The sequence below is a fragment of the Denticeps clupeoides genome, chromosome 10, assembly GCF_900700375.1.
Source record: "Denticeps clupeoides chromosome 10, fDenClu1.1, whole genome shotgun sequence".
In the NCBI taxonomy this organism is placed as follows: Eukaryota; Metazoa; Chordata; class Actinopteri; order Clupeiformes; family Denticipitidae; genus Denticeps; species Denticeps clupeoides.
This window is the reverse complement of record NC_041716.1, coordinates 21,294,808-21,311,681: the sequence shown is the minus strand read 5'-3', so window position 1 is coordinate 21,311,681 and position 16,874 is coordinate 21,294,808. Positions and strand designations below refer to the sequence as shown.

Here is a 16,874-nt window from a genome sequence, read left to right as displayed (position 1 = left end):
ATTTTGCACATTCTGTAATATTTACAGAATGTGCATCCATCTACACTCTTCAAAACTAGGATAATGTTAAAGTTTTTTTAAACTATCAAAATGAATTCAAGCCAAAAGTCTGAAAAAAAATTATGTGATGATGGAGAATAACCATAGATGGATATTATATACTCTCTCTCTCTCTTTCTCTCTCTCTCTCTCTCTCTCTCTCTCTCTCTCTCTCTATATATATATATATATATATATATATATATATATATATACTAGAATATCCTAATAAACTATACACACAATGAACCATATAATACTACAATAAGCAATAATATAACTACAACAGTGATATTTACGATCCTAGGTCTCTATAAAGTGAAAAAAAAAACAGCTGCGTGCATGTGTGAGAGAGAGAGACGGAAAGAAAGAAATTTCAGAAAAAGAGAAGCATGGCAGCGTACAGGGCAGAGATCCATGAAAGAAAGAGGTGATGTCACCTCTCCCCAGCAGCAAATCAGAGTGTGTGAGGGAGGGACCACGGCAGGGTGGGGAAAGTGTTTTCTGTATCACTGCAGCATCAGTGCAGACCAGAAGGCACGTTCCCCTCTCACTGTATTGGGAAGCAGCCAGACAGAAAGAGGGAGGGAGAGGCGAGGAGCAAAGCCAGGATCAACCATCAGAAAGGTATTTTACATCACAGACCATCCTCCTGTGTAGGTAAGGGCTGATGCATGAAATCCTGAGCCTGTATGTGACAGAGCCTGGCTGGTTATGCCAGATGGCAGGATCACACCTTCTCCACTCTCTGGATTTAGCAGGATGCACTTGGTGCGTGTAGGCTAGGAGAAGTTGCAGTATAAAATACTTTTCACAATTCAATGCACCAATGCAACATTTCACCTTAGCAAGAAAATGTACATGATTAGTATAGATACAATAATTAATAATTTTTATTTTCTGAATCATGCCTGTCCAAAACTATGTAGACTGCTGATATTGGTCTATTATATGGCTTTGTAGCGTAATATGATGCAATATTTAATGAATTGGTGCATGTTGCATTTTCTACCCCCACCTGGTTATATGGAGTCCATGATCACATCTAACGTGGCTCTAATGTGGCTAGATAGTATATTTCTGGTGGCAATACATTTTAGAAATGTGCTGCATTAGTCAGGCTGTGTCCATGGAGCATTTCTCTCTCTGTTCTTGATTTTGTGCAAATGCAATTTTGATCTTGTTTTCTGACATGGCACCTGTGAATCTGGAAATATCTGTCTAAATGTATTGCCCCTGTGTTTAATAGTCATCTTCTTCAGTCTATAAATTCTACAACAGAGACTTTAATAGTCTTTTAACGTAATTACTTTATTAAATTAAACAGCAACAATAAAAAAAATATGAGGCCCAAGTCTACAGCAGGTTTGGCTAGTCACCTAAACAGCTGATCATCATGCTGTAGATGTCTGAAATCCATACACCTATATTAACTGTACATTAGGGTCAGTCATTGTGAACAAGGATTGTTTCATTATGTCCACATTGCCATCATGCATGTACCAAGTCAGACGGATGTGATTTAAAATACAAATAACTGTGTAACCCAATCGGCTAAATGATCTGACCATAAAAGCAAATGGGGACAACTTAGACACTCTCCATCGCTCTGCTTCATGAACACGCCCACATGAGGTAATTATCACATTTATTGGCAAGTTCTCATTAGTAGATAGCTGTGGTTCTACTGGCTGAATTTTGGCATCATTACATTTGTCTTCATTTTATTACTGCCATTTGACCAATGGCCAATGGACATCATCACCTACCTATTTCATACTGTTATTCTGCACATTAAGCACATTTTTTATTATAGCTATTTTAAGCTATTTCTTTTTTATTTAAAATTTTGTATTTTTTGTGGACTGCAAAATAAGAATTTCATTTCTACTGTACATGTGACAATAAATGCTTGGAATCTGGAATCTATGCGCAGTTTCATTGTAGCTCAAGTCGCTTTGATAGATGATCGACTCAAATTAGGCCACAACCTGCAAGAGATGTTGGTGCAATGTTGAATGGTGAGAGTCAAGGATGGGAGAGAGATCTTGAATGGATTATGCTTGTTGGAGGATAAGAGATATAATGTCTTTTGATCAGTTCTGACAGTTCAGTGAAAACTGGCCTTCTTTATGTGGCTGTTTGAGGTTTTTGAGTTTCTTGTCATGCATCCCTGACACATCTCCTGTACAAGTTCGACCTTTCAACACTGTCTTGCAGTCAATTTCTGTTCCCCTTCTGACATAATGGGGAGCTTTGTTTGGGGAAAAAACTCTTTCCACTCCCATTTCTTGCTTGTTTCAGCTGCAGTGTAGGCTGTGGGGGATTTTAAAATAGGAAATGTAAGTGGATTTGTGGGAGCGGGGTGAAATGTCAGGGGTGATGGAATGTGTCTGATGCAAGGTGCACTGTTTGCGTCGTGTGACAGAGCCAGACGGCTGTCTATTCTCTCTCCCTCTGACATTTGCGAGACTGTGGAGAGAGGACAATCTCAAAGAGACAGTTGCTCTGTGGAAAAGCACTGAATGAATAACACCACGGCTTTATTCAGACCACAGGAAGGGGGAGATAGTGGCTTTACCAAAAAACATGCACACCAGCCATACTGAACTCACTCAAAATCAATTTCTGATCTTATTTTACCCTGGACAAAAAAAGAGGTAAAAAGGAAATACCTTAGTAATTATTTTTTGTAAATTACATAAGGTGGTGCAGCTATATCAAGTACACCAAGTTTTATTATGACAAAATTTTAATAACAGATATTGATTTACAATTTACACTTATTGAATGGACTTTCATATGATTTTTTTTTATTTCATATGAAACGACTGTCACATTGAATCTTCATATTTTTGCGTTTGGAGCAGACTCACTGGTTGTTATTATGGGGAAGAGTATAGTGTTTTTTTCTCCTATTTGGGATCAGCCTGCTGCTTTTCATTCTGTCAGCCCTGGAGATGGAGTTTAAGGCTAGTCTGTGTTATGCAATGTTTCAAGCATCATTGTTTACTGAACATAAAATGTTGGTGTTACTCAATAAAAAATGTAAAATTGCAGAACCAAATATTTTTTTCAAAGACAATTCATTTTATTAATTCTGCTCTTATGGTAATTAACATTAATCGAAATTATTTATTTAATTTTAACATATATTTCCAGTCACCTTTTACATATAAGTGATTTATATATACTCCACTTGATTCCACTCCATGTGACTAAATGTATAGCAGTAAATATGAGTGAAAATTTTTAAACTAGACAGACTGTCAGCAGAGGGCTAGAGGAATGTCAGAAAGCCAAGTAGAAACCTATTGGGCGATTTTGACTAGAAGGACAATGCAGGGCTTATTTTGAAGGGAACTGACAGGAAAGTTCGTGTTATTAAGTTTGTTGCCAGCATCATTGACATTTTAACACATGTAGTGAATGTATAAAACACACACACACTCCTTCCCCCCTTCCTTTCTTTCCTTCTCGGTGTCACCGTTGTCTGTGGAACTCCGAAGGCTCACCAGCTGCATCCACTTATTTATAGCTGTATGGATTTGGTTTCAGTTTGCTCTTGGGGAGAAAATGATCTGGTGAAACAAAGCTGTTTTGGTGTTGCTCTCCTTTATATATTAATGACTGAACGCTGGGAAGGTGTATGTTAAAAAGCACCCAGTTATCCACTGTTAAATGAAACAAATATCTTTAGCAACCTCACTATGGTATTCTGCTTGCATTTTCTCTGAAAGTTTCACGCCTATTGACCTACAATATGCAGTTTTGTACACTTTATATTGTAAAGCAAGGAGATTTACAGGAAAGCATCCCTACTATCTAACAACTACCAGTAAAGAGAAACAACAAATGGAGGAGAGATGGGCACCTTGGATCAAAATAAATAGAACAGACATGGGGAGATCTGTACATTTAGAGCCATGCATTAAGATTCGATCCTCCATCCACTGACCGACTTCTCTAACTGAGAAGAGGTGGTGTGTATGCCGTGAATGGGAACAGAAGGGCGTGGTAAGAGATGCAGAGAGGAGAGAGCGTGGGGGAGGGGAGCGATGGGGGATGGGGAAGGAGAACTATTGCTGTGTCGGGGGTTGCTATGGTGATGGTGAAGGGATGGAAGTTATTTGCACCTTACACTTACGCAGAAGGAAAATACACACCCACCCAGGCACATGTTCATTGAGGCCCAGCTCTTCTTCATCGTCCGACTTTATTAACTTCTCTGAGATCCAATCTGCATTTCAAATATCCTGCACAGAATTAATGCATTACACCCACCAGATACTAACTGCAGTTTGTTTTTTATTTCAACAAAATGCAACTGAATTGCATGATCATAATCTCATTAAATGAAATTATACATTGAAAAGGGCAATTCAAATATATGGGGAAGTTTCTCATATAATGAAATATACTTACTGATGTATTGCAGTTTAAATTCTAATATTTAGTCTATGGCATACCACACATGCACACTTGTGCTATAAATCTTTGTATTTTAGACTATTGTATACTGTGGTTGATGTTTTATACTGTTGTGCTTGAGAGATGGAATCCAATTCCTTGTATGCGTTCACTCACATACTTGGCCAATAAACGCAATTCTGATATCTGTATCAACTGTTTCCATCTAAGCGTGAGAAGCTCTCTGCTGCTAAGAACAACCTTATCTCATCTTACCTCATCACCATGTCTTACCATCTTTTCCTGTTGACACTTCAGTAGCTATGAAAGATTTCAGCATCAGATTGAATTCTTTCCTTTTATAGAATTATCTATTAATTTGGCTAATAGCGAGAGGCCATTCTGTTGGACCACTGGACTATGAACAACTGGTGGTCTTTGGGGTGTGCTTGGTGTCATGTGGGAAACTGCGGGAAATTCTGTGGGTCAATTGAATAAATATTGTTGTGCAGTTACAGAAAACAGTTTGGCATTTGTTTAAAGTTTTTTTTTAAAGCTGCACACACCTCAACACACTGATTCACTCCTTTCAGCAATGATGGTTTAGAAGGGACAATTTAATGAGTATGAAGAGCTTACGTCAGCACATATAAAGCAAATGATTGCTATGAGGTGCTCCCTAGGCCTTATATCAAGAAAAGTTTTTATATGTACATATATACATGAAGTGCTTGTGCACACACTACCTTACCTCTCATCTCTACATGGAAAGCTTGCACATACTTTCTCTTACATTTGGAAATGAATAGCTTGCACATTTTGTCTTGCACACACTACTTTTCTCTTGTACCAACATTATTGATCATTCACATGTCAAATTAAATTTTTGAAGGATAAAAGTTGAAATTTGCGTGAGCTTTTGACGAGGATGTACAAGACAAAATTGGTTTATGTGCAATCTTCTCAGATACACATCCGTAAAACGTAGAGTATTGTGCATTTCTTATACATATGAAAAAAGTAGAACAAAGTATGAACTCATATCTGAACTCATATCTATGAGATTCATACGTGTTCTACTTTTTTCATATGATGCTGATGCTGACTCTGCATCATGAAAACTACTGCTGTTCTTAATTTGAAATGTTTTTAATTAAAAATAGGCTGTTGTGTGGTTTTGATGAATCTGAGATGGACAGAACTCTCAGTGGTGTAATCAGTAGTGCTGATCGATAGATAGCAAATTTTCTTTTTTTTGAAAGACTGATAGCGAAGTTGATAAGATGAAATATGTTGAAATGTGATTTTATGTTAAATATGTGGTAGCTGTCAGCTTTTTTTTTTTAATCGTAGTCTTCTTTCTTCAGTGTAATTTTGAAAAAAAAAGAGCAGGAAGTTAAAAATTACTTTAAACCCCTGGAGACCTCAGCATCATTCTAATTTTAAGTAACAATAGAGGACAATAATGAATAATAAAATATTGATACAAAAATATAATATTGTGAATTTTTAGCTAATTTTTAGCGCATGCAGTTCAATACAAATATCTCGTAATGTCAAGAGTAATCTCATGAACCAACAGCATTCAGCTTGAATCAAAGTGAACTGAATTAAAGTGCTAATTTGCGTTTGATTGAGGAAGCTGAGCTCCTTCCATTTCTGGCACAGCACCTCATGTTAATGTGCTGGGGAAACAGATTCCTTGAAAGATACTGTCACACTCTTAAAGCTAATTTTGAATATGAATAAAAGATGGATGTGGCAGGTAGGAGATGAATTAGGGCCTGTGTAAATGTTTGGGTTGGCCCTAAGAGGCTTACCCTAATGAAGAACCAGGGTTTAGGAGTGAAAAGGGGACACAATGAGGATGTGGTCCACTCATCTCCCTTTTGTTCACAGGCAGGGCCTACCAGGGTCATGGATATTGAGTTATCAATGGAGGGTCCATGGGGACTCACAGGCTCATTAGGGTGGAGGCGCAGTCAGAGCGGAGACAGGTTTCTGGGGCATATGCGCCACATTTCATCATCTCACTGCCCTTTTCTCTTTTGCTCTTCCAGTGTCTGCAGCAGAAAGTATTTTTTCATGATCAAACACACAAACAAATCAGTGCTTTAGTAAATCTTATCCAGACTCAAGATAAGCGGCAGTCATGGCAGAACTATGCAGAAGTAAAGGTCACCCTAAACGATCCAGTCCTTTAATATGATTACATCATAATGGCTCATATCATTCTTGGCTAATGCAGATATGCTTATTTCAGTGCTGACTGCTGATCCTTTTTATATGTTATGCATGGTGGTCATATCTGTGTGTCAGAGGAAAGTGAACTGTAGTCAGTATTGCTGACTGTAGTCGGTATTGGCTTTCTGTTCCATAAAATAACAGAAATTATCTACTCAGAAAAGTGAGGACCATACAATTGACTTTAAATGTAAATTAGATTTTTTTTCTGTACTAAGAATGTGTGTGTATGTGTGTGTGTGTGTGTCTTTGTTGAGAATGTGTGAGTTTACCCATGCTTATATTGTAATTTCTGTGTGGGAAAGCCAAGGGAGATCCCGTTGTCATGGAAACAGAAGGAGAGGTACCAGCCAGATGACGCCCCATCACTGGAAGCTTTTTGTCAGCATGTGATTTAACCCTTTATCTCACTCAGATCATTAGTGAAGCAGTAATCTTGAATATAATCATCCCGAATGATAATAGCAAGTCTGGTTTTAAAATGTTAATAATATTAACATTTCTCACTATCTATTCTCACTGTTTATGAAAATAAGAATTTTGATAAATTATGGTCAGCTGTTTCTTGTTTAAGAAAGAAAATCACGTTGCATCAGACTGGAATCTAATTCGTGACAGAATTTGAATATTTAGCTTTTTTTTATATAAGGTCTTGCACTCCCTTAGGAAGTTTTAGGCCTCCAAAGCACCATAAATCATTTACATTCAAACTCAAAACGTTTGATTTTGAAATCATTATTCTCCAGCAGAAGATGCTCTAGAGCACTTTTAATAGAAGTATCCTACAAAGGTCCACTAAAAACTGTGTTTCCCTAAACAATTTAGCCAAAATGTTTTATATTTTTCAAATCACTGGGCTACAGTGCACTTCTGACTCTGTGTCAAGCCCACATTTCATTTCAATTTTTAATTTTTTTTTAGCTCCCTACTGATGCAGTTTCTGGCATGTCTGCTACATTACAGCATCCTGACACCAGAGGTCAGAGGTCATGTGGTCCTGATGTAGCAGTCTATATTGCACAGTATTAGGCAAGTGTTATGTCAACCTGTGCAACATCTTAGTTAAAAGTTTAGGTTTAGGCCAAACCTAAACTTGCCATTTGTCCTGTAAATATATAAATATGAATATAAATCCAGATTCCCATGGAGCAGTATAATAAGGGACAGTGAAGGGATGGGGGAGGGGTTAGGAAAAGGGTGTGGCAAGGAGGATTTGCAGAATGAAAAGAGAGCAAGGATAAGGAATCATGCATGCACGCAATGTTAGTTTATTCAGACAAGACAATATCTTGATAACATGCCCGTCAGATGCATGCGCATGTGGTTACTTTGGAAATTGAGATGATGAAGGAGAAGCCTCTGTGTGCTTTGATTAAAAGGTATGTAGAGAATCACACATGCTGGTTTTTTTGTTTGTTTGTCATGACTGTGCAATGGGGCTGAGAGCTACCATGCGTTTTAGAGCAGTGTCCTGCTCAACCCACTACTGCTTTATTAGCCTGACAGCTTTACTACATATTTATGAGCATCAAAACGCATAGATTATGGCCGAGACTCTTTTTTAAATTTGCTGCATTGAAATAATTACCTTCCGGCATGGAAAGTTCACTTTTATCTTGGCGGCAGTGGCCACTCTTTGTGTTCAGCAGGTCTAAAATGAAGTGCACTAAATAATTTAAAATGAGAAATTGACAGGCACATGGATGAGTTTTGGGGGCAGGGCCATGAATAATTTACACTGGTGTAGTTCTGGTCAACCACGGGTCTCGCCCAAATTCATCTCGTCTCCCTGTCATGACCTCTTGTCCTTTACCCCTAAACTCAGGCAGCTGTCAGCAAGCAACTGCCCTTGCCTGGATTCTGGCCCCCCTCGGCATCACATCTGGAGTCGCTGGACAAAGATGCTTTTTACCAGATGTCACTGTTTGTAAATAGTTCTTCCAGGCCTGTGTGTGTGCATGTGTGTGTTGGGGATACCCTAGTGTCAATGGCAGGTGATACTGTAGTTCCTCCAGCCAGGGGTAAGAACAGGAAAGGAACATCCCTCAGAGTCAGCCAGCCAGTGTGTGTGTGTGTGTGTGGCCCTCTGCTCAGTGTTCAGGTAAAGACTCTGACCGATTCTGTGATTTCGTAAGCAGTACAAAAACATATGAGTTTTTCCTAATTAACACAGTGACCTGGTGGGGGGAGCTTGTCTCTGTGTGTGGCTGCCTGTGCCTATATGTGGGTTGCTGGCTGTAATTGACAACAACAGCACACGGGACAAGATGGGAATTGACTACAATGGAAATTGTCTTGGCAGGCAGGGCCAAAATGTCTTGGGACATGGTGTGTAATTATGGTGTTTGTTGGGGGTGGAGGTTGGGTAGAAGGCAACACAGCTGTCACCAGCAGTCTCTGTTATATGCCTCACCAGGACATTTTGGGAGGGAAACATTTAAAAAATGATGATGCTTTGTCTGGCTCAAACATGACATTCTGTCTTGACAAATTCAAATCAATGGGGCATTTTGTCTCAAGCTGGCATGATGTAAATTAGATTGAAGTCGTTATCTCACGGTCTGATCTGAGCCTCATATCTAATCATGGATCTTTTTAAGGGCAGACAGGGGAGCTCTGTATCTGGCCACTGCTATTTATATTTTTTCTTTTCAATTTACCTGCTGAATTAGACAGGGATGGTCATAGTAGTTGCCCTTATTTGAAAATCTTAAATTTTTTGTCTCTGTCTGTGATCACTTCCCCACTACAGTGGCAGTGTCATTCCTTGCTACTAGATTATTCCCAGTTTCATATAATTATCCACTTACTCCTATTTATCTGAGTGAATGTCTTATCTTCCACCCCCACCCACCCTTATAATCTAATCTAGTTGTCTATTCGTCTCCCCTGAGCTAATCAGCCTCCTTTGTGTGTGTGTGTTTGTGTGGAAAGTGTAAGTGTATGGAGTTTATGGGTGTGTCTCTATTCTCATTTTCATCTCAGTTCTAATTGAAATCTGGACTATCTTCATCAATCCTGCATGGGCTCATTATAACATGTGCAGATGTATTTTAAGACTTACCCTGCTTCAAATCAATTAATAATACTGTCTCTCTCTCGCTCACTCTCTCTCTCTCTCACACACTTTCTGCATCCTTCCTCTCAACTCTTTTTCACAGTCCCTTCATCTCCTTTCTCTTTTGTCACCATCTTTTCTATTTTGTTCTGTTTGGTCTCTTTCACGCCCCCCCCCCCCTCATCAAACAGACACAGCAGCAGCAGTTTGAGGAAAAGGAGCGAGACCATCAGAGAAGAGAGTAAGACACACACAAAGCTCCTGAAGGACATTCCACAGTGTACTGCAGTGGATCTTTGTGAGTGTGTGTACATGAATAAACCTGGTGCCATTGATGGGACAGTGAACAATGCCTGAAGCACAGTTCAAGCAGCAAAGCAGTAGGGGGAAGCAGTGTTGGCTCCACCAACACCCACTTCTGGTGCTGCTGTTGTTCTACACTTCAGGACCTACCCAGGGCTCCATCAACATCCCTCTGCAGTGTAAGTAGAGAAATGTCAACTGTTCATCATAACAAAAGGCTCAGTGTTGGCCTAGACAAATCGCCCATGATGGATTGTCATTATGAAGCAGCAAAGCACACGGTGACACAATTAAACATCTTCTCTGTATTTAACCATCACCGTTATTGAGCAGTGGGCAGTAATGAAAGGTGTGTTTGGACGGTACTGTGCTCAAGGGCACCTTGGTTGTTCAGGGTTTGAACCTGCAATCCTTTACTTATGGGTTAGCTTCTTTATCCGCTAGGCCACCACTGCCCCTCAACACTGAACAGACAACAGAACTGCAGTGGTGGATAGTAACGAAGTAATGTAATCCGTTACTGTACTTTTTTTGTGTATCTGTACACATTTACATTTATTTACATTTATGGAGACTTTTTACTTTTTCTCTGGTACATTTCAATGTCAAAAATCTTACTTTTTACTCCAATACTTTACCAAGAGACAGTCGTTTCTTTTTTTACATTTAAAAATCTAAGCTTTGACCAGTTGTATCCACGACGCATCATACGGATACGGAATATAAACACAACAAACCGAATTACAGCACGCTGCTATTTACCTGCAATAGTCCAGCTTTCCAGGACTCCCATAGCCTTCTTTGAGTTTTTTTCGAAGTTGTAGAAAAGAAGGACGCTCACTTTCAAACAATAATTCACCCTCTAGGAAAGGTCTAAGGTTGGGGACACGCCTCTACCCATAATGGCAGGTAGCAGGCTAAAGCCATTTTGTCAATTAAAATTCTATAGCTGAGTTAGTCGTTTCAGATTATTTTATAATATGGTATTTTTTCAGTGCTTAAAAACACCAGCATCTTAAAATTATCGGATTTTGAGAAATTTTCGTACACACGCAATTTCTATTCAGATGTTGCTCACAACATCTGCTTTAACAACACATAATAACATAGATTGTGTATAGAACGGATCGTGGTCGGCAAGGCAAGTGAAACAGTGCATTATGGGATTTGTACGTCATATCTGTGCTTTATATCGCTGAGCCATAATAATAGATCTACATTAAATGATGTTGCGGTTCGGATGTAATTGTACTGTGTGTTACATCATGTATTTATTGGCTGTAAAGGTATGTGAGATGACTGTATATAAACAAGCTAAGTATGTCTACGAAGCCAGATAAAAACAGAGATCTGTACCTCGTCATGATAATGGAATAACTAAAATAAAGGTGTAAAAAACATGCATTCCGTGACCCTATGTGACGCTGTGCCACGAAAGCCGGTGAACAACGTAAGGTCACAGAAGACAAGCGGCTGAAAAAAATATTTACCAGCTCAGGGTAGACTGAACCTTTATGTAAAAAATTATCCTACACGATAAATAAATATCGATGAATAAATTGTTTTTTAAGTGTTTAATTGTGTACTTTGAGAGCAATAAAAAACTAAGTGAAACCTGCAGCTTTGTCCAGGAACGCTCCTTTTAACAAGGATTAATAGAGAATTGCAACACACACCAAACCATTTCTTTCATCCTCTAATACCTGTAACTACAACATTTACTATTCTAATCATGAACAGAAACCAGGGACAATAGGTCATGTAACTTTTCATGCTGTAAAATAAAGTCTGTTATCATGCACATTATGATTGAATTTGAGTGGAGTTGTGCTCGTACCCAGCTTCACCAAACCAAACATGCAGACAGATTATCCGGTTGTTTTGAAAAAGTGTGTTTGTATCATGGCATCTTTTTTCATTTCTCCAAGCGAAAAACACAGATTCTGGAGTTTAAGCAAGGCACTTATTTTACAAGCTGCATTAATAGGTCAAATAAGATTTAAGTGATCCTATTTATAGTCTTTTCAAATGCGTACACCACATAGGTAATCTAATACATTTTCTTATAGTATACGATTCAAGTCGTTATACGATATAATGATCACCCAAAACAATTATTCTGAAAATACAGTTGAAAGTGAAAAACAAAATAGTCCATCAAAAACACTTAATCCTGAGTGTCTCCAGGATGACTGTCCCGGTCTCTACTGATTGTTTTTTTTAGATAAAGGTGTCTGATAAATGTTGTAAATGTAAATATATGATAATTTAAATAGTTTAGTAAGTAATTAATTTAACCAGTAATATTAAAAATTAGACATTAGAGCCACAATAAATCACTGTACTTTTACATTTGATACTTATGTACATTTGAAGGGAAATACTTTTGGTGTACTTGCATTTTTATGCTGTAGATGCCCAAATCAAATTACACACACAGGCCCTAGGTTCACAAATATGACTTTTGTATGTATTAACTCTGTCTTGCTTCGCCTCTATCAACAATTTTCTACTCTTAAACTGAAATGTTAATATTGTTACATTTGCAGCATTTATCAGACACCCTTATCCAGAGCGACTTACAATCAGTAATTACAGGGACAGTGATCCTTGGAGCAACTTGGGGTTAAGTGTCTTGCTCAGGGACACAGTGTTAGTATGTGGGATTTGAACCTGGGTCTCCTGGTTCATAGGCGAGTGTGTTACCCACTAGGCTACTACCACCCCAATTGAAGGGTAAAACCAACTCAACTTTCCAAAACAACCCAAGCAACCAATTGTAAATATATTGAGTACAATATTTTATTTTGTTTGTCTCCACAAAAATATACTCTTACAGTCTAATGCATGCACTAAACAAACTTTTTTTCCCCATATCTTTAATACTGCTTACAGATGCTAAAAGGGACCGTAAGTGTTTTCTCCCATTGCAAAAAAATAGACATACAGCATTGTTGCAGATTACATTTTTATTTTGCATAATAATTCCTAAATCCATGTGCTGGTTTTATTATATACTTTGTTTTACTGTTTTAGTAATTAAGCAGCCGCCAGTGATCGTGACTCAGCCTGAGTCCATGACAGCCTTCAATCCTGATGACTTCATCCTGTCCTGTGAGGCCAGCGGGTCGCCACCGCCCAGGTTGGTCTTCACATGTGAGGTCTTCATATAATGCATGTGTGTGTCAGTGACTGCAGCTGTATGCCTGCTGTAAATGGATATCTATTTTTTGTGTTTGTGCATGAAAAAATCTATTATTGAGTGATAAATGGAATTGTGCATTCCTGTAAAAACAAGAAATAAATATGCCTTTCACCGGTCACAGTAGAGAACATATTTTAAATTTCCTGTTGGCCTCATTTTCCATTTCTTACAGTTAGGTGGATCCACAATGCAGTGTTGGTATTTAATTATACCATACCGACTCTAAGCCAAAATGTTTCAACCGCACAGTACTCAAATCACTTTTATTCAGTTAAGAACAGTTTCACAGTACTTAACAGTTAAGAAGAATTTCAGATAAAAACTACCAATTTGGGTATAAAGCACACTGAGATATTAGTATTCATTATGTTTACAGAGAGATGATGTATTATTCATCTCTTAAATATAATCAAAACTAAGATGAGCCTCATATCTGTGATGCTGGTGTGCCTGTAAACACAGTGTGCATGTGTCGAGGTCAGCATCTCATTGTGTTGTTATGTGGGACATGAACGCCTGTCACCTGCCCACCTTCATTTCTTTTCATTTATTCAACACACCTTCTTGCGTCCTAGCTTTGTATCCTCGTTTATGATTGTTGTTAATAAGCCCCGTCCATCTTTATAGTCCTTGATAACTACATCATGCACTGTCGCTACAATCCTTCCCCAGCAAGTGCAAGGTTTTGAGGAGAATTGTAGCATGATGTATTACCTCTTTAATGCTCCTTCCTGGAAGAACTGTCACGATTTACAAATGGAAACTCGTATCTCTCTTGCCAACACACTCAATATACAGCAGCCCCAATTTACTGATTTGCCAATCAAACCTAACTGCAGGAGCACAGTCACCATAGCAATGAGCCAAACTAGCATGATTTGGCATACTAGCAGTGCTCCTGCTAGTGCTTTAATGCAGACAGTTTTATGTGAGGGCCAGTCAATCAGGTCGTTTTCCCTTAATGACTGCAGAGTGGAGGTCAGTTCCAGGTCAATTATCCGAATTTCACTGACCAACTGTTTTAGATGTTTCATGTCTCTTAAATGGACTGCCCAACTTTGACCAAACTCCTGAAAATGTTTTAGGGAAACAGAGGTTATACAATGAGAAGAAGCCAGCTTGGAACTGGCTTTGTGCAGGGTGATCTGGGATATTCAGATCTTAATGCTGCCACAGAACCATTGGTTTGTAAGATTTCCCCAGCTTGTTTTTCCTGGCCATGCCCACATGTACATACATGATCCTGTGGTAGCCATCAAGCACAATGATGAATGTTAATTCCTGTGGTGGAAACGAACAACATTCTACTTCCACACATCAAGAACTTTAGCATTTTGACAAAAATTATTTCAGCAAGGTATTTTAATTAATTAATTAGCATTTATCAGATGCCCTTATCCAGAGAGACATTTATTCAGTAGTGACAGTTTGTGGTCTTCTTGTTCATAGGCAGATGTCTCTACCACTAGGCTACTACTTTGAATAAATATTATGCTCCCCTCGCTGTGTCTCTCACTGGAAAAAAAAAAGAGTGAAGTGGAACTGCAGTTGCCTGTGAAGTTCCAATCTCCAGGTTATTTAAGAGGCCTTTATGGGCTGGAGCCGGAAGACACTGTCACTTTTCATCTCAAACCAGTCTGTCTGATCTGCCAGCACCAGCCCACTTCATTAAATTTTAATCAAACAAATGTGGAGGACATTAAGCTGTGGAACAAAAGCAAATACTGGCCAGTAAGCTGCAAATGCCACATTAGAATGTTACAGTAGACAGCAAAGCTTTTTTAAATCAAAATTTAACTGCTTTAAACCAACTAGGAATGAAAACTCATATATAGTGCATATATTTGCAGTTTTTGTTGGATGCTAACTATACTTTTTTCAATCTCAAGTACTTTTTAATTGTGCCTCAAGCAAGCTGGTCCAGAAAATAATGGAGTCATCACAGTCCTGCTGTTCCAGGCTGAATATACAGGCCATGTGTCTCAGCCAGACAACCCCCTGTTGACCAAGACCAGCAGCCACGATGACATGATGTTAAATTAAAAGCTGGAGAAGAAGTTTCAGCTAGGTGAATGTGCACCTTGGCCTGAGGGAGGGAGACTGAAGGTGAGGGGGAATGGGAGTGGGATGGAGGACGTGCCGCAGCGCAGCGGAGCGCAGCGGAGCGCAGAATGCAGCTTTCGCGGTTGCAAAGGGGACAGGCAAACGTTCTTTTAATAAACTAGCTAGCATCTCTGAGAACTAAACTCGCCAAAGAGCGGGCAGCGTCACACCTGGCCACCTTGCTTTTATTCTGGATGCTGACACTGCTTACTTCCACTTTCGATTCGATGTCTCCCTGGTTGATCGTGCCGCCTCTGGGGCCCTGTTGGCTCTTTTTCTTTTTGATTTTTGTCTCTTAATCCAGCTAATCACCTCCTTGTCTCTTTCTCTGGAAGTTATCGCTGGGAGAAGGATGGAACGCAGTTTGGGAAACTGGAGGATCCTCTAATCCAAATCCTGAATTCCACTAACCAACCTGACGTGCTGAACTCTTACCAGGGCCAATATCGCTGCTATGCATCCAACGAGCTGGGCACTGCTGTCTCTAACCTGGTTACTGTCATCACAGAGAGTGAGTTGTGGCATGTGTATGTTTATAAAAGGACATATCATTGCTGCTGTGGTTTATGTAAGAACTGAACAGTAGAATCGTAAAATCACAACAATGTGCCTAAGAACTGACCATGAATAAAGGACCATGAATAAAGGAAAGACCATTAGTCTTTGAGATCAAGTACACAATTAACCGAGGCACAGTTGATGGGCAAGTGTGCATGTGAGGCAGCTTTATGAAGCAATTTCTGACGAAAGCAGACAACAAAATGTATTCATGCACTCAGCCGAGACTGGTAGCATAATGACTCAGGATGTCTGACTCGTTCAGTCTCTGACTGAACTCACTTGTGACCCCGACTCTCCACCATGTTTCTCTGTTACTAAGGCAACCTTTGCCTAGTAACAGATTTTGAATTACGTCATTTTCTCGCCTTTGTCACTGTGAGTAGCCCTTTGGGATCTACAGCCCGTGCAGCTACCAATTTGTCTGTCCTGGGTCTTTAAACAGTCTGAAACTTTTAACAGTCAAAAAGCCAAAAGCTGAATATGAAAATGCAAGTGATACACAGACATAATGAAGTGTGTCCTCTGCATGTAATCTATCAATCTTGGGATGGTACCTTGCTCAAGGGTACCTCAGTGGTATCCTCCCAGTTTGGAATTTTGAACCCACAACCTTTTGGTTATGAGTCCACTACCTTACCCGCTAGGCCACCACTGCCCCAAAGTCTGTTCAGTCCTGGTCTAGGGTCAGGAATGTAAACAGCGAGAATGATGTAAGGGAAAATGCTACAAACATTTATCAAGTTTAACAGAAAAAAATTTATAATAAACAGAAGGTCGAGATGGAGCAGAAATGAAATAATGTTTTTAACCTCAGAGACTCCAACCCTACCAAAAGGGAAAAGAGAGAGTCACCAGAAAGAAGAAGGAGAGCATGCTGTGCTCCACTGCAACCCCCCTGCCAGCTCTAAACCACCAACTATATACTGGATGGACAAACGTGAGTGATTGCTC

At 39.3% G+C, this 16,874-nt stretch overlaps 1 protein-coding gene across 4 annotated transcripts in view; it reads left to right on the top strand.

Annotated features, from left to right (window-relative positions):
- The first annotated feature begins 531 nt into the window (after positions 1 to 531).
- The window catches only part of LOC114798462 (neural cell adhesion molecule L1.1-like), a 37,816-nt gene continuing 21,473 nt past the window's right edge, over positions 532 to 16,874 (top strand). For 3 of the 4 annotated variants that reach the window (XM_028994201.1, XM_028994202.1, XM_028994198.1), the window contains exons 1-6: positions 532 to 666; positions 9,855 to 10,233; positions 12,950 to 12,964; positions 13,091 to 13,196; positions 15,698 to 15,873; positions 16,738 to 16,860. In XM_028994201.1, the coding sequence (XP_028850034.1) occupies positions 10,101 to 10,233; positions 12,950 to 12,964; positions 13,091 to 13,196; positions 15,698 to 15,873; positions 16,738 to 16,860 (553 nt within the window). In that variant the 5' untranslated portion in view covers positions 532 to 666; positions 9,855 to 10,100. The remainder of the gene's footprint in view (positions 667 to 9,854; positions 10,234 to 12,949; positions 12,965 to 13,090; positions 13,197 to 15,697; positions 15,874 to 16,737; positions 16,861 to 16,874) is intronic. The other variant, XM_028994200.1, reaches the window with a different exon arrangement.